The sequence below is a fragment of the Strix uralensis genome, chromosome 3, assembly GCF_047716275.1.
Source record: "Strix uralensis isolate ZFMK-TIS-50842 chromosome 3, bStrUra1, whole genome shotgun sequence".
NCBI lineage: Eukaryota > Metazoa > Chordata > Aves > Strigiformes > Strigidae > Strix > Strix uralensis.
Genome location: NC_133974.1, coordinates 80,360,360 through 80,386,352, shown reverse-complemented (window position 1 = coordinate 80,386,352; position 25,993 = coordinate 80,360,360). Strand labels below are relative to the sequence as shown.

Below are 25,993 nucleotides of genomic sequence, written 5' to 3'. Positions count from 1 at the left end.
AACGACCATGATGGCAATCAGATGGCAGTGACAGCAGGAAGAAGGCCAACACTATCAGCTTTCGTGCCGAGAGGTGAGTGAAGAAGTGACTGCAGAACAGAGTATGTACATACATGTGAAACTATTCATCCTCTTTTACAGCTGTTGAGGTGGAAAAGGCTTCAGATTACTTAAGCATCTATCAGTCATGCCAAAGAACAGTACTCTTCAGTATTTTACTTCAGAAATTAAGGGTATAACGGTATCAGAAATATGCTTGTATCTCACTTTGCTTGCAGACTTCTACTACCACTGATAATGTCAGTGGTAGTAGACCACCTTGGAAGGAGGGAACTAGGAAAAAGGCATGTGGATCAAGGATCAGAGCAATTGCCTTGGCCATTTTGCACCATAAACACCCTTTTTATCCCCAGGATTTGGCTAAATTTAGCTCTACCTGCTGTAAGTACCATCCTAATTACCTTTGAGGTGGTTAGGAAGGAATTTTTCCCCTTGGTGCAAGATTCACTTCTCAGCAGCTGGGGAATTCAGTGCAAGGTTAATCCAGAAAACTCATTCTCTCTCTACCTAGCAGGTACCCAGAACAGATGACACTCAAACTCAAAGCGTATTAGAAGAAAAATCTCTCCAAAATAAGGAAAATGGTTATAATAGTTCAGCAAGCAAGAAATAAAACACCTCTTCTCCCCACTTCCTTAGAAGAAAAACCCCACTGCCACAGCCACCATCAGCACAGGGACTAGTTGGTTATAAAGAGGCCTGACTGCAACGGTCTGGCCGTTCCAAACTCCAAACTCCACACGGCACATGCTACAGGACTGGCTGATCAGTAACCTCATGGGAAGCTACTGACAAAGCTGGATAATCAGAGAGTCATGCTCCCGGGGTCTTTCTGAAGCCTACATAGCAGGATGAATACATCAACACTGTTGTAATTGGCATTTCTCACCCTAAGTAGAAGATTGGGGTTTGCAGTTTAGAGTGGTGGATTTGAGATTATTGGGGCAGAGTGTGTGCGGGGGAAATGTGAAGAGAAGGATTATATACAGACAGGTTTATTGAGAGAGCTAGATCAGTGCATTTATAATTATATACAAGGATATTTATGAGCACACAAGGATGCTCAAAGACCTGGAGACAAATACAGAACACTGAAGAGAAGACAGAAACACTTAAGGTTAAGTGCTGAGTTTCAATAGGTTTTTACGAATTTCAGACTACCACTACCAGAGTGTTGTACAATACTTTGCTTCAGTACACGACTGTCTCACATCGGTACAATGCTATGCAAGTTTTGTGCTGCCACTTGACACTTATAACTCAAGATGAATGACGATTAATTTGAGCAGGCAAAGTTTTCAAATTTGGCTAATCTCATAAATTTGATAGACTGAGCCACGCTTCATTTTAATGCAAGCAAGAAAGCAAAGCACAAAACAAAAGTATTCTGGCACTTGTAGTAGACTGTAAACAATTTATTTCCAGCAACAAGAATTAATAACTCCCTCGGAACTACCAATACTCAAGATACTGAGTCAGTATCAGACTGTTAAGAGATTTGCTTGATTACTACTTCAGAAAATTCTACTAGGATTTTGAACACTGCAAAATTCAAACACCATAAGGTCATCACAGATACTACCTTACATGCCAACTTTAGTCAAAAGCTACATAGACAGACAGAAATGAGAAGGTAACAGAGAACCAGATTTTTCACTGTAAATCCTGAGAAAGGCTCTAGGATAGAGACAATGCCTTTCTTCCACATTTTTTTCTTATTAAATGGCTAGAACAGCTGAGACAGACTGCAAACTGAGCTCATGTCTTGAACACTTCTTGGGACTGTAATAATTTCATGACTTTGGGATGGTTCGGTCTTTAGATGCTTGTAGACGGCTTCAGTAAATATGCCAATAGTGCATAAAATTACTTCACTGATTTTTTTTTTTTTTGTAGTTGGGTATCAATCCTTATCTGCCTAAAAACAGTTTGCTATAGGCATAACAGCTGAATTTATTGAAATAATCCTTGTTGTGCTATGGCAACAACTGAAACACTCTTGGTAATACCACTTAAAATTTCAGTATTTCTGGAGACTTCATTGAAAGTATTCCAATACATCTCTTACACAAAACAAAGAAGGGCTTTGTTAGAGCATTTCATCAATTTCTGAAGGAGGAAACAGTTGTTTGCCACCCCCCCCTTTTTTTTTAAAAGGCTTCAACAAAGCTAAAGAATTAGATTGCAAAATGCAGTAATCTTAATTCCACTTTTGAGTTTCCTCACTATACAGCAAACACTAGACATAATAGGCAATCCACCAAAACCAATTAGCAGGATTGAGCAATGTTTTCATTAGTAAACACTGTCTTTCCGTCACAATTTTCAAATTATTTTCCTTTTCCAGATATGAAAACAATCTACTCCACTCTTTCAACAGTCAGAATAAATACAGTAAGTGTTAAAGAACTCTTTTAAAACATCCATTCTGTCTACACTGAAAATAAATACTATTCCTGTTCAGTAAGGCTATCAGTTTAAGTGGAAACAACTTACATGTTTCCTAACGAAATGCCCAGCATTCTACAAGAAGTATGCAATGCTTGGATATGATCCGAACACAGTAAATATTATTGAACTATACCTGAAAGGTGAATACAAGCCAGATTTCTCAACATAAAAGAAACTGTATTATAAGATCATTTTATCAATGCAAAACTTTCTAAAACACCACCTGATACAATTTGGTACATAAACATCTCCCTTTCAGGAGAATACTGCTTCACAGACAGCATTGTTCTCATATTTTTTAAATTAAGAACATGGAATAATTTTTTTTTTTACTAAAATTGAGAACAATAAAATGGTTAAAGGGTCCTTTTTAATTTCAAGCTGATGCAATGATCAAAGTAGAGCACCTTCTGGGAGGGCAGAGGGAGGGAGACCTTTTCTTGTTGTAGTCATTGGGGGAGGTTTTCTTTGTTGTTTGAACTCTTTTGCCCAACTGTAGGCTAGACAACAGCCACTAATCTTCACTAAGAAGGGGGATTCTGATCTTCCACTAGGTTGTGTGAGCAATACAATACACGTGTAAAACCATGACATTGCAATTAAGTTGTGCATCTGCCTGTAAGAAAATACTCAAGTGTGGACTGACAAGACCCATCTGACAAAGCTCTACTAAATAGCTCATGGGATGCTTAAAAAAAAAAAATCTAGGAACGGAAACTTTAGTTCATAGATACTGTTATGGGCAACATACTTTGCTGGTCAAATAAATATTGTTGCCAGACAACTTCTTTCATTTTTTCCCGCCACTATAACGGTGCTTTCACTATGGAGCAGACCAGAAATTCAGCCATGCTCTGGGACACAATTCACCAAGGGCAAGCAAGACTTAAAACAGTTCATCAAGAAACTGTAATCTAGTACTAGGTAGAAAGTTATTGTGAGAGCTTTCATCATATTCCCTAGTTCTAGCTACAACAGAATACAACATATCAAAGTAGCAATAAAAACAATGAACAGATAAAACAAAAAACATCACCCTGGAGCTATTAACATACAACATCATTTTTGTTTCAGTCTGCCATCACTCTATAGCAACTAGTGCCATATTACGCAAAACCTATTCTAGAATATTTACCCAAGAGTTGACCTGACATTAGAAGTCATATTCAAACAGATACTCAATTTCTAATTACATCGCAAACTAGGTTTTCTAATGTCTTTGAAAATAATCACTATAGTAACTCTTAACTACTTTTTTAGTCTAGTGTATCTTATAATCTTGAAATACACGAGTCAAATTAGAAATCCATTGATAATTATTCTTAGAATATACCAACCACCACTTAAAAAAGCTTAAAACTCGCAAAATTGATGATGTGTAATTTCTGCTCTTGACTGGAACAGAGTACATGGGCAAACTTACAGAAGAGGACAATACACAATTTCATCAATACAATCACAAACTCTATTAACAGAGTTTTCTATTTATATGATAAAATTTAAAGACAGATTAGAAATACATGTATCAGTATTATTTACATTTCCTAGTGTCCCATTTGTACTTACAACCAAACCATACATTGTAATCTTCTAGATGACAACCCTAACCCTAGGACTTTTTTTCCAATTCTTTCAGGATTAAAACTCTACTAATTACTTCTGGAAATGTCTTTAATCTACACCAAAACAGTCCAAGACAGACCAGGGCAATAGAGCCCTGTCCTGTTCAGTATGGAGAGAAATGAAGAAAGCAGTATCTAGACAGATGGCTTCTTCATAAGGAGACAAAAATGTAGGTGGTATCAGAGGAATGATTCCCTGGTAATAATACCTGAGCTAGATGATCTGAAGAGGAGTTCACAAAAGGTCTAACTTAGAGGTGAACACCCAAGGAAAGAAAGCAGCTCTTGAAAATGTAATGAAATACAACATATGACAACACTAACCAATTGATAACCTTGAGGCTAAACCTGTAACAGAAATAGATTACCATAATCCTGAAGTATTACACAAAATGGTTTTACCAAATTATACACACCTAACAGGGAAAAAGTAAAAGTCACCCAGAATAAGAAGGTATCAGCAAAACAGGTGAGTACTGAAAAAAAAGAAGCAATGAACACTAGACTTACATCAAAGCAGATTTTTTTATTCCTACTAGAGAACCAAACTAGACAGCAATAAAGGGCAGAACTGCAATTTGATGATTGAGGACAACCAATCACATGGAAAACGTATCCTCTCACTGCAAAAAGTTATGTTACAACCATATGTATTTGTTTATTAAGCAGAAGTTCACAAGGCATGATACAGTCCAGGAAAATAGCTTGGATGTTACTGCTAGACCTGAACTACTTCTCATCAATAGAGTTTTATCTCTGTTGTCTCCCATTTTCATCTTGGATTATCAAACTTCTAGACAGGGACAGTTACAGAACAGCAGTAATTTTTACTTGCAATTGAAGACTAAGGGTGGGAGGGGGACACTCTGCAGAGTGTTTAACTAGAATTATGAGCCAAGTCATGTATGCATCCAGAAGAACTAATACCTAGTATGGTTTATCCTAATAACATTCATTGAAACAAAAAAATTTAGCTAAAGAGTATTTCTAAGCTGCTTAGTCATAAAGATAAACCAAAACAAAGAGCGAGCTGCCTCTAATACATACCTTGACCAGCAAAAACACTGAGCAACAACTCAGGAAAGAAAAGATACGAACATTTGCTTTACAGAGGCCACTGAATTTAATGAAAGCGCTAAAAATTATTGTTGCTACCGCAAACTTTAGCTTCAATTTCCACATTCTTGACTGCTTAGGAAATAATAAAACTGAAAGAAGCATCTCAATGCAAATCAGAAAAGTTTACATTTCCTTCCCTGAAAACAAGAGAAGAGCATGAAAGGACATAAGGAAATGAACAAGCAGAGAGAAAAGAGAGCAAAGGAAACCTGACAAATTAGAAAAAGCAATGTTCCTTGAGCATTTTCACTTTTAATGATCTTGATTCCACCCAGAAAGAGAAATGTATTGTACTCCATTTCTACACAAATCTCAGAAAATTTCCAAGGAGATGAGTGTTCAACATTATTTATCATTTCCGATCTTGATGTACAAAACTAGATGGCAGAAATCCCACACTAGTTGTTTATATGGCAATTCTTAACTCTGCTATGAGCTACAGCTAATGCAACATGTTGCCCACTTATCTTCATCTCAACTACTTAACAAACATAATTAATGTGAACACATTGCTTAACAGTTACTGAAATAATTCATACGTTGGGATTGGATATCCCGTTAAAAAAAAATATCCCCCTAAAACGTTATTGCATTTTGTGCTGGGTTTGTGTGGTGGGGTTTTTGGTAGCGGGGGAGGGGGCTACAGCAGTGGCCCCCTGTGAAAAGCTTCTTGAAAGCTCCTCTGGCTCCAAGTCGGACCTGCCTCTGACCAAGGCCGAGCCAATGGTGGCTGCGCCCCTGCGATAACATATTTAGGAAGTGGAATCTGAGAGGGGGTGGAAGGACTTCTGAGGAGGAATTACAAGAAGGACACCTATGCAAACACCAAGGTCAATGGCAGGAAGGAGGAAGGGGACAAGGTGCACCGGAGCATGGGCCCCCCCAGTATCCCATGGTGAGATGGCAGGGCTTCCCCCCACCACCACCCATGGGGGTCACCGGAGGAGCACAGATTCACCTGCGGCCTGTGGAGGACCCCCAGGACTCTGTGGGAAGGAGAAACCCCCACTGTTATAGTTTGGCACTGGGAGGGCTGCAACTCATGGAGGTGACCCCCACTGGAGCATCTCGAGAAGAATGCATCTGTGGGGAGGAGTCACAGTGGAGGTTTGCGGAGGACTGTCTCCCGTGAAAGGGGAACCACGTGGAGCAGGGGGAAGAATGGAGAAGAGTGCTTTACTCCCACCTTGGAGGAAGCAGCAGTGACCAACTGCAGCCCCCCCCATCCCCTGCCCCTGCACCGCTGGGGAGGAGGTAGAGATACCGGGAACAAAGCTGGGCCCGATAAGAAGGTAGGGGTGGGGGGAGGTGTTTTAAGATATGGTAACGCTTCTCACTGTCCCATTCTGTCTGTTAAGTGTTGGCTTTGTTAGTATCTGCATTATAGTGATGTTCTTGGGTTTTTTGCTTCCCATAACCATCTTGCTTTTTGCCTGTGCCCATCTAAATGGGTGAGGGACCCCTCCCTGTCCCTCTCTCGACTCCTGAGCCTTTTTGTTTTACTCTTCTTCCCAGAGCTCGGGGAGGAGTGGGGGGGGTGGGGGGGGTGGGAGGAGAGAGTGAACGGCTGTGTGGTGCTCAGTTGGCCTCTGGGCCTAAACCACGACACATTTAACTGCTAGCAGCTGATTTTTTAAGGTAAAAATTAATGTTGCAAGGAGAAAAGATCTCCAAAATCAACATAACAACCTGAACAGCAGAAATTAACCGGCTCTAGCCTTTTCACCAGCTAAAGGCAAAATCCCTTTGTTGCTAGATTCCCCAGAGTTTTTTATCCAGTGTATTCTAATATCAACATCTGATTTTAAAAATAGTATTTTTCAAAATTGAGCAATTTTACTCACATCTCTTTTACATCTCTACTCACTGGAATGAGCATCACTCAAAGTATATTTTATATGTAAATATTTTTCCTAGCCAAAAATCAAGAATTACCTAAGTAGTGCTTTACTTAAATATACTTCAGAAAAGGCTTCCATTAGCATGAAGTTCGTCTTGAAAGACGGAGCAAATACTCCATTACTTACCTGGAATATGTTCTAAATTTAACAAGTTTATCATAACATTCAGTGTATTACTTCACACTGTGATTTGCAATTCCACCTTCATCAGAACAACTGGTCAAAACCAGAAGTTACTCTTTATGCAACGCTCTGAATTTTGCCTAGCCACAATCTACTTCCCTTCATTTCTAACAAAGCAACTTTTCAAACAAATACTGACACAAAGATAAATTCGGAGTGGTTTCTTATGTTCTACATCCTTATCTCAAACACCAATTCATTTCCATTTTTAAGACCTTCAGCTAAGCTTTAGTTTTTCTTACCCTGTTTAGATGAATATTTCTTACTGACAAAAGCAAATTTGTATTAATTATAAAACAAGGTTTTCCTCAAAAATCATAGAAGTGTGTTCCATTCATTTTCTTTTAACCTTTTTGAATGAGAAGTAGTTTTGTCAGAAAAAAACACGCTTGTGAAAACAAAGCAAATCCCTAACACGTCCAGAGGACCAGGGGTTTTTTCAACTGAAAAAATGCTCATCAGTGGCATTTTAGGCAGGGAACAGATTCACACATCAGGAGGGAATTCTTAAAGCCAGTATGTCTGAATTGTATGGACCTAATTAGCCACTAACTCAAGAAATAATTTACATAAGGAATATTAAAAGCACAGCATAAAGCTTCTTCCTAGAAATATTTTCATGCCAGTACATTGTCTGTAGACTGTGGTCAAAATCTTAACTCAAAGTTCTTATCGCTCTCTAGGTAATAGCGATTATATTTCATTTGTAAAGACAGAGTATTCACTTTTACTCAGTTAAACGAAAACTGGTCTCCAAGTAGCCCTTTTGATGCAAATGAGCAGACCTGTGTCCCTGACTTCTTTTCTCCATCCATTTCAATGCAGAACTAGAACTCAGTGTTTTTACCTCCTCTTGAACTGTGCCTGTTTGGTGGTAGTAATTACTGGAAAATATTCTACTCACTAAAAAGTGTAGGCACCAGTCCTTAAAGACTATAAGACACCTTTCCAGACTGTCTAAATATTGGCTTAAACATTTGTTCCAAAAAGAATTTATTTTCCGTATCATAGGTCTGGTATACTTAAAAAGACAGTATTCTCAGATATATTCATCAGCTGCTTGATATCTATATGGTTTGCAGAGCTGCACTAGTTAAAACTACTAAAAAATGTAGAAGCCAACGTGTGGAGAAAGCCCAAGCATTTCTACCAATTTATCTAATGCTTCCCTACCTCTAGACTTGCACTTTCACTACAAGCTTCACCTGCAGTGCAGTAGGCACAGTCACTGGTAATCCCAATCTTAAAACATGAGTCCTTTTAAAGTCTCACAGCCAGATAAACCTATGGGTGAGCAACCGTTCAGATAGGTTTTAAATCCCCTGTAGATTCCCAAAAGATTCCTAATTCTTACTAACTAGATTTAAATAACAAGCTTGTAGAACTACTTGGCAACGACGACAAATTTACATCATATATCAGTCTCCCCTATGATCCTTAATGAACCAGAATCAGATCTGAACCCAAAGAATAGAGACAAAAATTGCATCAACTTTAAAATATCTTGTCATCCAGCATTCTGTGTAACACTTTCCGTAAATAGATTAATTGTATTTAAAGCCAGTGAAAAGAATTTAAAACATACTGACTAGCTCAAACATATGTAACACCAGAACAGGGGGAAGCCAGTATGTAAAAACAACAAAAAAAACCTCCACACTAAACAAAATAACTCCACCCTCGTTCTGAAGAGTTATTTTCAGACAAAAAAAAAAATAGAAATCATCAAATAGCCATAAAGACCTACCAAATTTCTCTTTTTTCAAGTATGGATATTTAAAAGTTTAATACTCTATTAGTAGTTATTCTTAACACAAAGCATGCTTTTTCTCCAAGCTTTTTGATTAGACCTTTCTACTTTTGTTAACATGTAGGTGTATTAGATTAGTTTAGAACAGCTTTCTCCATCAGAAAACAGAACTACAACAGATTAATGTTTCTGACAACAATCCCCAAGTCCCTGGGCAACTATCAAAAAACCCCCACCTGTCTTAAAAAGTGTCTTGCCTCAAAAAATTAAATGCAATTCACATTCCTAACCCACAAACCACGTTCAGAAAAACACAGTGCTCTCCTCCTCTCATACACAATTATGAAAGCATACATTAAAGATGAAACCTTATTTTGACATCAAGACCAACAATAACGCCTAGTTCACGTATGGCATCTTAAAAACAAATCTTAAATGCTTTCAGGAGGATTCATATTTATTCTATCCAACAGTGATAAATGCACTAGTCTACAGTGCTTTTGCATCCCTTGCTCTCTTCCAAAACATCCATATGCAGTTATTTTATATAATCAATCACTTAATTCCAGTAAGCACTTGGGGGGGGGAGAGAAGTGTGTGCGCAAGGTGAAAGTACATAAATGCAAATTATTTCTTATCTACAGACTTCTGAACAACCGTATGCACTTGTTACCAAATCATTAATTCAAACTTACTCCTTTTTGAAAACTTGGGTACTATAATCACTCAAGATTTAAATCGAGATCAAAACACAAATTTATCTCCTACTGCAAAAGGTCTGAAGTCTTTTTACTGTGTTTCTATACTTGGCCAAGGGAAGAAAAAAAAAAAAGGGAAAAAGCAAGCCAGATATTAAAAGCATCCAAAAACTTGGTAACACTTGGAACAAAGGCAAGGAGAAAGTAAAACAGAAAGGGGAAACAGATTTAAAGAAAAGGGCTAATATACTGTTTCATTTTGAATTTCAGTGTTGATTTATCTACAAAAACATGATTCACCCTACATTTCCCCAAAACCTTCTGTATCTTCTTTAGACTTGCAAAAGTGAGTAGCTGCCTCATCATTTGAGTAAAGCAAAGTAAAGCTTAACCAAATTTAAATCATAGCATTACAGAGCAATTCAGCAAAGGCCTGTACCTAGCATCACTCCTGACACCGCTAGATTTTAACTAGTATTAACCAAAACTTTAAAAACCAGTTTTGGGTTTGTTCATTTATAAGCATCTCAAGACACAGAGCTTCTCTCACCTACTTTCTGAATAAAATAAAAAAAATCTTCAAAATGCAAATGATGCAAACTATTAAAAGATTTCTCAGAATAACAACAAGTGTTAAAATCGGTAAATACCTAACAAAGTTAAAGTTTCCACCTTGCTCTCAAGCATGAGTCCACAAGTGACTTCAGTGAAAGCATAAGTGAAGATACGAAACCCTCACTCCACTCCCAAGAAGTCTTCCATCTTCTTCACATGGGATACAGACAGTGGAATATCCAACTGAGCACAGAACAGGAAGTTCCCTTCATCCCTGTTTTGCTGAGGAAAAGTCGCACTGAATGACTTAGTTAACTGTTCATATCACACAACAAGTTAGGAAAAAGTTAGTAACAGAACTCTACAACGTGCCCTACCCAAGGGTCTTGCTTTTTAGTATCTTATAGGCAACATACTTCAAGAAATAATTTGTGCCTATCTCTCAAAAGAGGCAAGTAGACAAGTGGATCTGTAACCCCTTAGGACTATTCTACCCATGAAATATTAACAGGAATTCAAACTGATTTGTTTCATGAAGCACTTCTCTGAAAAAACGCCACACATTTAAACCACTTTCAAAATCCTACTCTATACATTCAAAACCAAGTCACATTTTACACTCTCCATTAAAGTGATGAGGACCCAATGGACTGACAGCAATTGTGTCTCACCAAAGAATCAGACCTTTCAAACTAACACTGAGATACATCAGTAGGTCACACGTGAATGAATACCTTTCACTGTCACTGCCTAAGCTATACTGTCAAAACTCTAGTCAGTTAACAGTAGATTTCACTCTTCCTTTTCCTTTCTGAATATATAAATCTCCCTGAAACCCTACTATTAGGAAGTGATCAGCTCCTCTGGAAAATCCTACTCTTTCTCTATAGGAAACTTCAAAGACAAGTCAGTTAAACCAGATTGTTTACACTGAAGAAATGCCTGGAGAATCACTATAAGGCATCAAGTCTCCATATTCTAAACATGATATACACAACCAGAAGCTCCTGGGTGACTATTTGCAGCACAGGCACGTGCTAGCTGCGCAAAGTTAACCCAGCAGGCCAATGACTGTGTCTGAACAGTTTAAAATGATCCTGTTCAATCCAGCTCAGGCACACCCAACCAGAAGTCACATCCAGGTTACTGCATCTTCAGAGATGCCATGCTTGCTGCATCCCCCACAATAAGCAAGATGTGCCTTATGGTCAAGCTAAGCCTGGAACAGCGGGCAAAAACAACAGAGGATTGTCAGCTCTCAAGCAGCCTAGTAAAAGGGCTTTCATTTAAGCTGATAAGTAGTACACATGTGAATCACACCATCATCTGGGTTGAAAATATTGCCAAATTTGGGTCAGCTTAGGGTAAACTGTGAAAGAAATGTGAAGATCTGTATCTGTAATTATCTGGAAGGACAATATACTTTATCTATAAAACTGTTACCTACTGCCAGTTTGTTGTAAATGCACCTGCAGTCTTATCAAACATTTCTAGAAATAGTAGTCTAAAAAGCTCAGATGTTCAAAGATATGCACGCACTTGATTTTTACTATCGGTAGTTCAACTGAAATAAATGTTATCATTGACAGTGGTAAGTATGCTCCTATACAGGTTCAGAGGCTTAATTTCCTAAGTGTGGAGCTAATGCAAGTAAAATTTCTTTTCACAACAGCTGTAATGGAGCTAGTAGCTTTTGTGCAAAGTCTAGTTAATTATGATAAACGTAAGGTTGACCTAAAAAGTGGTTAAGATTTGTTAAAACTACTTACTAATAACACTACAGAAGCACAATCTACCATAAACATGAAGAAAACAGGCTGGAGTTAGAATGTATTGGGAATGGACAAACGAGTTAATCAGACACAAAATAAACCATACAGTTAGCAGTCGACCTGCAATTCCAGATCGTGCTATGTTCTCAAACACAATCACGAAGGCTCCTTCATGCTAGCATCAGCCCACTTTTTTGAACAAGTGACTGTCAGCCAACAGTGAGATCATTAAAACCTAAGCAATACAAGCAAGGAGCTCTAATTATGATAAATATTGCAAGATGCAGGAAATAGTCACAGAAAGCCCTCATCTTCATGTTCAAGAAACAGTTTGCAACGAGCAGAACTGAAAATACCCAAAGCAGTTCTTCTTAAGCTATCACAGACTTAATCTTAGAATTGCTTTCTAGACTTTTTCGTGGCTACGCTAGCAGGCAACACCTGGATGCAGAAACAGGAGCAAGCTCCCCAGACCAAGCCAACGTGATTTCTCAGAGGCTTCTGTTAATAAACAACCAGGACCAGGGCCAGGCCAAGAGCAAGTGTGAATTTCCTCCTTTTCCCCGGGAACACGCACATGACCGGCCTCCACCCTCGGAGAGGGGAGCTCGCTGTCACACACAAACAGGGCTGTAACCTGCCTCCCCAGCCCTCCCCCCCCACAGCCCCCCCCCGCCGCTTTCAAACCAGACGCGCAGCATTAACCAGCCAAAGGGAACATGACAAGGGGTAGTGGTAGGGTGTGGTTTGACTATTACTTTTCTAAAAAAAGAGTAAAACCCAGCCTCCCTCAGCCATCAGAAACACCCATTTCATTAGGAAGAAATGACCCGCTGTGTTTTTCCGGTACAACATGTGAGCTCAGGACTACGAACGTGCTCCCGGTATTTACTTGACACCGAGGGCTGGCAGCCTCCGGCCACGGCGAACCAAAGCGCGGCGACCGTCACGCCGGGGGAAGGCAACGCCGGGGACTGCACCAGCGGCCCCCAGAGCCGCCCTAGGAGCGCAGGTTGCTTTGTAGGAGGCGCCTCCTGCACAAAGCCGAGTATTTGAAGGAACAAACGAGCAGGCAACAACAGAAAAGCCCACCAGCAGGCTTTTCGGTCCTTCTCTTCCACCAGCAGCCTTTCGTCTCTGTTTAAGTCACAGATAGACAAAAAAAAAGCCCACGGAGGTAACCCGTTTCGGGGTCGGGGGGGGGGGTTAGCCTCTCTATGACCGCCCTTGCCCGCCCCCTTTCGCCACCTCCAGCTCCCAGAGGGTTTCCTGCTTCTGAGCCGCCTGTCCCGCAGGGTCGGGCCGGCATGTGCCTGCGGGAGGGGAAGGGAGGCGCGAGGGGAGGGCTCTGGCCCTGCGCTCCCTTTCTGTCCCCGGCGGCTGCAACCTGCCTCTTCTTCCCCCGAGCCGCTCCGGGCAGGGCAAGGGGCCCGGCGCTCGCTCCCCGGCCCTCCCCGTCGAGGAGCGGAGCCTCCTCCCCGGCCCGAGCGGGCCGCGCGTTACCGGAGAGCGAGGGGGAGGCCCGCGCCCCAGCCCCCCGGCCGGGGGGGCGGCGGGGGGGGCCAGGCTGACCGCGGGCCGCGAGGCGGAGCCGGGCGCGGCCTGGCCCGGGCGCGGTGTCTCACCTCGCGGGCGGCCCAGAGGGGGTGGCGGGGAGCACCGGGCCGCGGCGGGCGGGGCAGGGGGGACCGCGGCGGGGTCGCTCACCTCGGTGGGGTCGCTGATCTCGAACAGGTCCAGCCGGTTCGCGTTCCAGTGGTTGATGATGTCGGCGAGTTTGCGCCGCTCCTCCTCCCGGCTGCCGCCGCCGCCGCCCGACATCCTCGCCGAGCCCGCCGCCGGGGAGCCGAGCCGGGGCCGGGCCCTCTCCGCCGAGCCCCGGCGAGGGGCGGAGGCGGGGACGGAGCGGGGGGTCCCTCAGTCCCGGCTGGGGAGGGGAGGGGCCGGCTCTCCCCTCGGCCGCTGCCGGCACAGGCGATGCGGAAACGCCCCGGGATCGCGCCGCCGATAGCGATCGGCCCCGGAGGACAGCGGGGAAGGAGAGAAAGAGAAAGGGGGAAGGGCGGGGAGGAGGAGGAGAAGGCGGAGGAGGAGGAAGGATGCCCCAAGTCGTCGGCGGCGGCCGCTGTGTCTCCCAGCTCGGCAGCGTCTGTCCCCGCTCGCCTGCCCTGAGCCGAGCGAAGCCGCCGCCGCTGCTGCCGCCTTTCTCCGCCCCGGTATCGCCCTCCCCTCGCTCCCTCACACACCGTCCCGTGCGCGCCCCCGCCCGGCCGCCCGCCCTCCTCCTCCCCCTCCCACTCCCGGGGGCGCGCGCGCGCGCTCCCGCCGGCCTTCACCTCCCGGCGGCGGCCGCGCGCCTCAGGAGGGCGCCCCCTGCCCCCCCCCCCCCCCCCCCCTCCACTCCGGCGCGGGGAGGGGGCCGGGGGCGGGGCGGGGCGCGGCCAGGTGCGGCGGGGAACGGCCGCGGGGGGAGGGGCGGCGGCTGGGGACACGCGGCGGCCGTTAGCGGGGGGGGGGCGGGGAGCAGGCACCGGAGTGGGGGTTGCGTGTGCGTGTGTGTCTGTGTGTCCGTACGCGCCGCGGGAGGCCCCTCAGCCCTCAGCGGGAGCCCCGGCTGCCGCGCGGGGCCGGCGGTCGGGCCCTCGCAGCAACAAAGGGCCTGGGCTGCCGCGGCCGCGGGAACAAAGACCCTGCGGTGGAGGCTGGCGCGGCCCCGCCGTGGCCTCTCCGCGCCAGGACGGCCGGGCGGGCGGGCGGGCGGGCATGTCCCCGCGTCCCAGCCCTCCCTCCCAAACCCCCGCCCGCCCGCGGGCAGAGGTCAGGGCGCACGGCCGGGGAGCGGGGGAGCAGGTCAAGGCCGCGGCGGAGCGGAGCGGAGCGGTGCCGGGCGGTGCCACCCGCGTACCCTGCGGCCTCCAGCCCCTCGCCTCGGCTTCTCCCTGCAGAGCGAGGGGAGTAACGCCCCGCTGCTTCCCTCGGTGCTGCTGTGTTTAAAAATGTTTTGTCGAGTGTTTTCGGAGCGCCGTGTGAAAGGAATTGTCTAAAAAAGGCTGTATTGACAAATTTGCACAGCTTGAGATGAACCTGAGAGGAAGTTAAAGCATCAGATATGTTTGAATGCGTCTTAGACATACAATTTATGTGTGGTTTCTCACAAAATGTGTCAGTTGTCTGTAAGAGGCATCGCCCATTGTATGGCCTTTGGAAACCAGTACAGCTCTGGGGGTTTGGCTTTGGTTTTTAACCCACTGAAGTAAGTAATGCATCCTGATACTTAAGCAGTCGTATTTACTTTGCATTGGGCATCCTCTGAAATTTAGTCCTTGAACAATCATATTTGAACTCAGTTGCCGGAGTGTGTATCTTTTTTGGTTTCTTCATGTGGTTAAAAAGGGAGAAATACTGTTTCTTTTTAGTGTACCTGGCAAAGTATTTTAAGTTCCTCTTTCTGAGGGAGTACAGATGAGTGGGTTTTGCTGATGAAGTTTTGATTGGCTGGCTTATTTGAAGAAGGAGATTCCTCAGAGGCCTTGTCTACATTAAGCAATTAAATTATTGTTTTTATCCACCAGTATAGCTCCTGTATAAGTACCAGCAGTTCTGGTTTTACAGGTGAAGGTCAGTTATACTTTTGCCCTACATCTCTAACTGTGCCATATTAGAGTTTTACAGTTCCAAGGACGGAAGAGATCCTATTTCTCGGATCCCACTCAGGGAGGTGTTGAAAGCCCTTCTGAGAGCCCTTGGAGAACTTGGAGGGGGGGACAAAACCTCAAGTTCTTGTGATATCATCATTCTAAAACTATACTATATTCCTTTTAGAAGTAAAGTGTAGAGAGAAGATGGAACAGACAAACGAAGAAATACAACTCACATAAAAGGGGGAAAAAAATATGCTCAATTTTTTTTCCATGTCCAGAAAGAATGTGCTGCCAGATAACTTTGGATGTTCTGGCAGTGCCTGCAAAGATCAAGAAACCATGTAAAATCTGTGATGCCATAATCCACAACCCAGGCAGATAGCTGCATGCTCGGTGACAGATGACATTTACAGAGTGGTGTGCTGATTTGGGTGCTTGTCTCTGGATGTTGGTGAAATGGGATTGTTGAAGACACAGGATGAGAAACAGTGGATGTATTACTTCAGGATTAGGAAGAAGACTTTTATGTACAGGGTGTGCATAGATCACCATTTTGCTATTAGAAGCTACATAGATAAAATTGTTTTTGCTGGGGAAAAGAGGCGGTTGCTCTGGGAAAACTGGCTACTGAAAGTAGTTGATTTAGCATTGCTGGCGTGTCTGGGTTTTCAAATGCCGAGGAGCACCAGGAATAAAATTATCACTGTGCTGGACCCATGTGGTATATATAATCAGCTGTGAATTGATTTTATTCTATTTTAACCGCAGCTAGTCAGCATTTCTAATCCGTAGCTAGACTCCAGCCTGGAAACAAACAAACCCTTCAAACTGAGCAGGACTGGAGCAGGCTAATAATGTTTAGATGTCATTTCTCAGAAATCTCAAGTCACTACAATGTATTTCTGTAGTGGCAGGAGCAATGGAAACGCTACTGATGGTCAGATACCAGGAGCGACCACGCTGCTGATCAGCTGTACGCTGAGCTGGACGGTGCTGAAGCAGTGTTGAAAGAAACCAGGCCTGCTTGTACCTGCAGAACAAGTTGTTGCCATCAACAGTCAAATAGCAGCAGCTTTAGTACAGCATCAGGGTTTAAGAAAAATCGTAATATAGACAAGAATTCAGCTGTCTGAGTGAACCAGCAGGACGGTATGCGAATGGAGATTGTACTGTGGGAGATAAAGCATAAGCCCTGATCTCCTTGGAAAAGCTAGTGTGCAGAGAGCTAAAGCATGAAATTATAGTGTACCAGCTAGTGTACAGTGGAAAATGCGTGCTGCTTTACTTTCCATCCCTATTTTTTTCATAGGGCTATTGCAATGAGAAGTGAAACAGCTGCTGTAAAGCCTCGCAAGTGACATGATTCCGGTGAACAGTTGTAAAAAAAATTCAGAGATATTTATGAATGGAAAGCATTATACACATAAAATACATTATAAACAGAATTGTGTGTTTGAGCTGTCGTCAAGGCATCTTCCATTTAAGGTATTGCATAAAGTTTTTTGAAACCGTTCAGTAAAATTTTTGCCTGTATTCTTTCTGAGAGTTTTATTATTTACATAGTGAGAAGACAGAAACCTATTTGAGGAGTTTCCAATTCAGTCCAGCATTCCTGTAGGTAGTCCCACTGAAGCTGGTGGCAGAGTTAGATTTAGCTCTATAAATGATCACATACTTGATAAGAAATAATATGGTGATAGGGTGAGAGAAGCAGAAGAATGGGGAACAAAAACTGCTTTACTTGCAAGTGATAATGAAGAATGTTTTTTACTTCTTTCCTTACTGAACAATGTTCTGTTCTTTTCTAAGGTGCTTAAGATAATTAAGCTACCATAGGCCATTATTGTGATTGTTCAGCACTCAAAGTATATGTATTTTACAGAACAAATAAGATAAACGCCCTTCCCCGTAGAGCTTGCAAGCTAAATTTTGTCACAGGTGAGAGCAACAACTAGAAGAGAGATCCATAAAGAAGAAACACAGTTACACAAGGAGGCCTTTGCAATCCTCTCTGTTCCCCAAGACATCAAGAAATGCCCTGTCCGTGTAGTTACCTGCCGCGAGGGGGTCGTATCTGTGCAGCTTCTCTCATTAATCACATTGGCGTACATCTGTCCCTGGGGGATCTGATGGCTATAAGCAACAGCAACGTACAGGATCCCTTTTATTTCTGCTCCTTGGCTAGCACAGTTCATGCAAATAGTTCTCTTGCATAGGGTAGGTTTGCATGAAGGTAGGGTCGTGCTCCGCTGGTCTCCTGGCTGCTCGCCAGCTGCCCATATGGTTGCCAGAGTGCAGCATTAATTTTCTGAGGCAGCACGCATCTGATGTGTAGTGCCACGCTGTATAAATCAGCACACTGTTAGAAGTTATAAATTCATAGGTAAGACTGAAATTACTAAAGTAACCCTTCTCATGGCTTCCCAAGTGTGCATGCGTTTCTAGAGCAGAAGTATCGGAGCTGTAATTTTGCATAACGCAATGGAAAAGCTTATGTTAGAGCAACATTAACATTGCAAACCTGGGTCATCAAACTCCAGTCCTTACATAGACGACACACCCACTGAGGCAGATAAATTAGCCAGAATAAGGATTGCAGCTTTGTACACTATAAACACACATGAGTCAGGGAGGGAAAAGAAGTTTTTCATTGCACCATTATCTCACCCGCATGAATTGCGCACGCTGTGTACATCAAAGTATCAATTTCAGAGCCTAATTGGTAAACAAACACAGTATATACAGGCTACGTGGGCAAATGAAATATCTTTGCTGTATGTTTAGATCCCACTTATTGTATGAATGTAGGAGATTACATTTAATAACCTTGACCTCTTTAAAATACAAGTAGGGAGGGGGAGTAGAGGGGAAAACAGGGCAAGTGTGGCAAGTTATGTAATTGGTTTTTGGAAATCTTTAGGTTTTCAGTTCAATTATCCTCACTCTATTTTTAGGAAGCACAAAACTGTATAAATGGCAGCTGTCTTCATAAATGTATCTTACTTTTGGTTTCTCTATGGATAAATTACAAAAAACTGTCAAAAAAATTCCCTTAATAAAGATGCTTAATTTTTATTATGTATAAAAGATCTTTCTGAGTCATTTATTGGTAAACGTTTCTTGGGTCAAGATCCCTCATATTCTATTTGTACTAATAAAATAGCATAAGGGCCTTTCTCTACAGCCAACGGACCTAGCCTGGCTACCTCCATGGCTTTAAATTTTTTTAGCTGTAAAACAGGGTGGCTGCATGCAAATTGCCTGCTGGAGTGGTCGCTGGCACGTGCTGATTCCTAGTCTGTGCCCAGGAGTTGTCTGTGAGCTCTCCAGTTCATAGCCAGACCATGCTAACAATTAAACTTACAGATGGTCAGGCACAAAGGAGTGGCTCTGAGTGCTGAAATGGTCCAGTGGACCACTTAGAAGTGAAGAAAGAGCCTGCAAGCTCTTCTTGCGCCACTGGCTAGGGCCCTCTGCCCAGGCGGGGTGCTAATGCATACCTGTGGTTGTAGGGTCAGAGCACACACAGCCTCAGTCCTGTCTTAACTGAAGTGTGCTCTTTGATCCACGTTCAGCAAGGTGGATAAGAGTTTGACTGTCTCTCAGCATGTGAGCATTCATGTTGACTTCAGCAAGATGTATGTTTGTCTTCAGGTGAACAGCTCCTGGAAATGAGAAGCACATGGGAAGAGGGTCAGGTCCCAGTTAGAGGTTTGCAGTCAATGTGAGCATAATACTGGAATCCTGCTGGATTCATCCTCAGATGAATACTGAATGCTTTTCTGGAAAATGCTTTGTATCCAGTGAGTGCTGTTCTCAACATAGAGGTATCGAGGAGAAATTTAATGGCTGGAATACGCATTAGATTATCAGATGATCTCTCCTGGCCTTAACCCATATAATTTAAAATGCAATCAGTTAAAACAAAGTTCAAAGCTGCTGCAGGTACCACAGAAGCCTTCTGGTAGTTCTTATTTTTAATCACCGATCTCTGCTTTAAAGTATTTTCTCCCAAACTGCTGTGTTGTGAAAGAAGATGAGAAATTGACCGAACATAAGAAGGGAAAGGAAGAAATGGAGTCTATGTAAAAATTGTCAAGTGGACAGTGAAAATAAACTGACATCCCCCATATCCAGAAATTTAGCTAATCTCTCTGTAGTGTACAGCATTATTTGTAAAAATGCTTAGATAAAAGTTATGCATTTCTCTTAAGTTGAGGGTAGCTCTCCAATCAGTGGTCCAAACTAGGCTATTAGTTACAACAATGTGTAAGCATTTCAAGGCTCTTTGAGCAAGATGTAGTGGGTGTTTGGTCTTGTAATTAACCTGCTGCCATTGGCCATGCATTCTCTCCGCCTTGTAATTACCTGACTAAAAAAATAACGCCATTCAAAGCATACATTGTATAGAAAATGAAAAGAGCATTCATTTTAATCTGTTTTCACACTCACACGATGACTATAGCTCATACATACATTTCATATAATGAGCAGAAGTCGTTTGGCCACATCTGAGCAGTTTTTCTTAGAAACGTTTGATTTGGAAGCAAACTGGGTCAGCATGCCATTGGCTTTTTGTTTTGATTTCACTTTTTTAGAACCAATCTGAAGATACCGGAAGGATTGTCACTTAAAAATATCTTACCGCTGAGCTAAGAATGTAATGGATATTCAATTATTTGCTCCAACAGTTACTCTTCTTTTAAATCATACAATGTGTGTAAGTCCTGTATGTGGAGAGCTTTAGCCTCAAAAACAAATACTTCAGGAAGCTTGTAAGTGAAAGCATTGGTGTAAACTTGTGAAATGAGAGTGCCTGCTCAGCAAAAAAAGCCCAATCCTTCCCTTGACAAGTTTTTCTTTGTATATTGCTTCTGCATTCTTGAGGTCTTTGTCCAGAACAAGTACGGAATAGAAGTGGGGTTTGTGTGTACAAATGAAATGCAACTGAAAGCATCAGGAAACTCCTCTGTAGAAACCTGCAGTGGGATTTATTTTATCTAACCTCAATTGTCTAAAAGTTAGATCGAGAGGGTGAGTGTAGACTCCCTCTATAGGTAGTGGAGAGAAGCAGCCATTTCCAGAAAGCAGTTGACACCTATCCTGTGACAGGATTAAACCCTAATATTTAGATGGCTATGGAGAAGTGAGATGAATCCCTCCTTGAGAGTAATGCTGCCATCCCTCAGCTTCTTCAAAGCTTCAGTCTTTTGACTGTGGCACAGGCTTCACTTCCAAGCCCACCACTGCTTCAGCCAATGATACCATTTTTGTATGAGGAGTGATGCAGCTGTATTGGTCATCTCATTTATACAAAGACAAGGAGTCCCTCCACCTGCATTAAACCAAAGGCATCAAACTCAATGAAGGACCTGTTTTTCAGTTTATGGATGTCACAGCTCAGTCCTGCCCAACTGGGTAAAGAAGGTAATAGCTGCGGGGAGGCATATTAGGGAGTATATTTACATTGCAGAACGTGAAATAGAGATACTTGGGCTACGTTTAAAAGCGCGTCCTTTTCAGCTGGCTAAACTTGTCCATGTGAAATTCTCTCCTGCCTCACTTCTAGAGAGCTAGCTGGGATGTCTGTGCTCAACACTGCATCTGCCACCGTAGAAATACTCAGCAATTACACTTTGAAATAACTGAGCCCTGACTCTTCTCTGTGAGAGCAACCTTTAATACCAGGTTGTGCGTTTTTTCCTCAAACACCCTCACCTTTCATCCCGTGCCACTCCTTGATTGTGGGAAGAGACCCAGCCAAAATCACAAAGGTACTTCCTTCGGATCCTTCTAAATTCACTACAGTCATGAAGCTTGTGAACTACTAGCCTATGGATAAGGCACTCGGTGTGCTGTGACCTCTGCTTGTTAAGCTGACCACAACCCTCACATTTTTACTGTGTTTTCTGCATCTTTCCCTTCTGTCTGGTACTTATATTCCTTTCCTCCTTACTGTGTTTCAGTATGTGCTGGGATTTGAATATTACTTTGAGGCAGGGACCATCTTCTTGTGTACATGTGCAGCAGTTAGCACAGCTCAAAACGGTAGGGGCAAGATGCATCACCACATCATAAATGTTAAAGCTCACTGGAAAGGAAGTGTGACAACCAGACCCTGGTACAATAATCATGAGCATTTTGTACCCTTGGCTTCTTCTCCCATGAGTGCAATTTTACACAACAACAAGGAATGGAAAAAGCAGACCATCTCCTGGCAGTACGGGAAGGCTGACACGATGGCAGCTAGAGCTTGTTGTTAATGTCCCTGTCATGCACCACATACAGTCTCACAGGTAATTTAAGAAATGTGTAATAGTGTCCTTGCTTAATGTTACCCAGAAAGGCACTGTGGGACCTATTTAAGCAAATCCTAAAGACGACATACTCTAGCTTGTAAGCACATTCAGGGTCAACACCTCCCAGACAAACTTTCCCATATGCAGCTTTTCTAAATGCAAAATTTGTCCTTACGTTGTTTTCACATTGTAAAAGTGCATTCAGATGTTACCAAATAAAAAAAACCCCTAAACCATAAATAGTTTGGTAGTAGATCGGACATAAACAAAGTACAGTTTCCAAGACATCTATCCTGAGGAAGGTTATCCAGATCCAGCACTGCAGGCCAATCAAATGAGAAAACAAGAATTGAAAGGTAGTTGTAGACAAAGATTATGGAGGAGTACAGCTCTCTGGGTGAAGGATCTCCTGAATCACATTACTTCTACATTTCAAAATGGGAAGATCACCGCTTTTACCCTTTCTGACTGAAGTTAGCAACACATGCACAGAAATAGGCACCTAGATTAATGACCTGTTTTCCAAAATGCTGTAAATTCCCAGCCGTCAAAGACACCTTTGAATCTTCACTTACAAACTCAGCTTTGCCTCCCAATAGCACCTATCCGTATATGGGAATTCAACAGAAAGTCTCCGCAAAAAAACTTCACCAGACGTGGTTAGGGCAGATGGATGTAAACTGCTTAATGTAACAAATCACCAGCGTCTGGAGGCGCTGCTCTGAAGCTGGGATGTTCTGCCAGGCGGTGAGTTTCCCTGCCAGGGGCTCTGCCTGCTCGGCCCTGGCCCTGGAGTGCGGCAGAGATTGGCCATGCTGGGCCCATCTACGTTGCACTCGCTGCAATGTATTTGCGACATGGGGCTGCGCTGGCTGCTTTGGGTGTCGCTAGTGAAGATGTCGTGGCAGCAGGGAGCCCTGCAAACCCCACCCAGCATACTGCTGAGTCAAAGGGTCAGTCTGGTGGGCCTCTCTGCTGTGAGGGTTATGCTGCTAGCAGCATTTTAAAGCTAGGGCAGGGTAGTCATCCCAAGACATAGGCACTTCAGCTTGAGTAGGGTGTTTTGAAATCCCCAGCCTGTGCTGGATTTCCTTGCAGTTATTGACCCTAATCTGACCATCAGAATTACTGTCATATGAGAAGGCAGTGTGCTGAGATTACAGCTCCTTCTCACCGTAACTTTTGACTGACAGTGGGCTAAGAAAACATGATCTGCTAAGGAGATATAAAATGCCCTGGTGCAGGCATGAGCTGTGACACAAGTGCCCCAGTCAGAGGGAGCAATGGAAAGACTCATCTATATTCCAGTAGATTATCAGGCAGAATGAGCAGCAGATCTGTTTTGATTTGTTTAATACAAAGTATAGAATTTAATTCAGCTGGTTTTTGGATTAATTCAGCTGGTTTTTGGATTAATTCAGTGACTTACATTTGGTGAAGTCCTATCTTTCATAGAGACTTGAACTGAAGATGGCAAGAGACAGAGGATAAAGAACCTCGTGGGGTTTGTTCAGCCATTAATCATTCTGGCTGCTAAGAGGTGTGTTGTATTCAATGTGTCCAAATTCAACTTCCAGGCACTAGCTCTTGTCACACTTCTCTGTTTTGCTCAATAGCCTTTTAGTACTTAATATTTTCTCCTTTTTAAGACACTCATCTTTTACTTGCTGGTTTATAAAGGTACTGCTTTATCTTCCTTTTAACTAGCTAAACAGATAACCCTCTTTCTCACCGTAAAACAGTTTTTCTAGCTTGGAAGTAAGCACTAAGGCTGTTCACTGCACTTGCAAGCATATCTTGACTTTTCTGAAAGGGAATACTAGCATCCAGCAAAACAAGAATTCATTTTTCTGGCTGTAGGAGTTAGAGCACTCACCGAATCCTTTGGGGCCTCCTGGCATGAAGGCTAGCTCTGCATAAATTAAGCCGTACTTCTTGTATCAAGTTCTTCCTGAATCTTTGGGCTGTATTGTATTGTTTCAGTTGAGAGTACAGAGCTTTACCAGATTAATAAAGAAAAAGTACATATTAAGAAAACATTCCTTCATGTGTGCAAGAGCATTCTTTCTAGCCATACATCTTTTTAACATATGTATAATTTTTTAAGGAAGAACTGTTTAAATTCTATCTGCAGTAATGCAACTAGTTTAATTCCTTAAAATCAGGCTTCTTGGTGTCTGGAAGTGCAAAGGAGGTTCTAAACAATTACAAATCTCTCTAAATGGAAACAAATATATATATTCAATACTTCTTTTTTTTCCCCATGTCATGCTTTTAGGCCAAGAAGTGATGCATTAAGTTACGTCAGGGATGGTCTAAAGCTCAGTCCTAATGACCTGAGGGGTTGCTTATAGAGAAAATGTTAAGACATCATTAAGGATGCTTCAGTGAATCACAGATTGCTTGCAATGGCTCTGAAGACTGTGTATATGTATGATAACTCTTCTTTTGTTAAGGATTATAGACTGTTCTATTCATTTTAAACACAGTAGGAGCATTACTGCAGGTCAGAGAGGACTGTCATTGGTAAAAATTCCTGCAATCCATAGCTTTGCTCAACAGCCAGTTTTGGGTTTCTGTCTCAGAACAAGCTACAGCACATACACTTCAAGAAGGAAAAAAAATATGCAGGGATATGAAATGTGCTTTCAGAAATATTTACAAGATCTTCCAAAGTCCCAGTTACTTGCGTTTGTCCCTGGAAAGCAGATATACTGGTGTTACAGCCCTCAGCCTTTCAGCAAGGGTAAGAAATTGGAACAGATTTAAAGAAAATAACAATTTAATACTGTCATATACAAATAAGGTCTTGAGCTCAAAGGGTTCCATTAGACTGAGCACTTCAGAAATTATTATTTTTTTTCAATATAATTATTTTCCTTAAGGAACGTCTTAAAGACACTGCAACTGCCCAGCCTTCCTGTGATAGCTGTACAGCAGCCTGTTGGATTAACTGTACAGGAGATTTAAAAGGGTTATTCCGGGTTTTGCACCAGTGCTGAAAAAATAAAGTTACACCAGACCCAAACTGAATTAAGTAATTAAGAACCCAGCCTAACACATTAAAATGACCTTCTTGCTACCGATTTAATTTTCAAGCAAAGCCATGATCCTTAGCCACTGGTGTAAATGGATTTGCTATTGACTGTAGCAAAAACAAAATTGAGGCTCATTTGTGGTTCAAGGCTTTTTACAAAGGGATTTGGCACACTAACTGCACAGTGATAAAACAAAAGCAACACTGAATGTGTAATAGGTACACAGAGAAGGGACAAGAGTAGAATAAAATAACAGATTCATTTTAGAAGAAAGTGCCTCTTCCCACTCTACCCCTTCTATTTTTCCTGTTCTGTTTTCTTCCTTCCTTCCTTCCTTCCTTCCTGCCTGCCTGCCTTCCTGCCTTCCTGCCTTTCCTTGCCTTGCCTTTCTTTGCCTTGCCTTTCTTTGCCTTGCTTTTCTTTGCCTTGCCTTTCTTTGCCTTGCTTTTCTTTGCCTTGCCTTGCCCATTCTAGAAAGCAGTTATATATTTGCTGAGTTCCTCTTTACTAAGAATATAACTCAGGTCATGCCAAGTCATGCCAAGCACATGCTTACATATCTTTCCTGACTACAGATATTTTGGGGAAGTTAGGCCTTAATTAGGATCTTCAAGGATTTCTCCAGCTGATAACAAGATGCTTGCAGAGGTTGCCTTTACCATGGGAAAACCAGGCTCACTGCAGCTTCTCTGCTGTTAAAAAGAGTCTCTCGTGGAGGGTGCTTCAGGGCAGCATCCTCACCTTGCTGTTCTGAATCAACTCCTGGAAATGCTTGTCTTCCTTAATTTTTGAGCAATGATAGGAAATCCTTTCCATACTACATGCCTCATGTCTCATGGTGTGCCAGGCCCTGTGCCCCGTGTGTGGAAGCTCCCACACCAGCCCTGGAGTGAGGGGCTTTGGT

The 25,993-nt window shown here is 42.8% G+C and overlaps 1 protein-coding gene across 24 annotated transcripts in view; it reads right to left on the bottom strand.

Annotated features, from left to right (window-relative positions):
- Positions 1-14,324, bottom strand: part of AFDN (afadin, adherens junction formation factor) — a 132,961-nt gene extending 118,637 nt beyond the window's left edge. For all 24 annotated transcript variants that reach the window (XM_074863019.1, XM_074863031.1, XM_074863042.1 and 21 more), the window contains exon 1: positions 13,819-14,324. In XM_074863019.1, coding sequence (XP_074719120.1) covers positions 13,819-13,932 — 114 coding nt within the window. In that variant the 5' untranslated portion in view covers positions 13,933-14,324. The remainder of the gene's footprint in view (positions 1-13,818) is intronic.
- Positions 14,325-25,993: the final 11,669 nt, after the last annotated feature.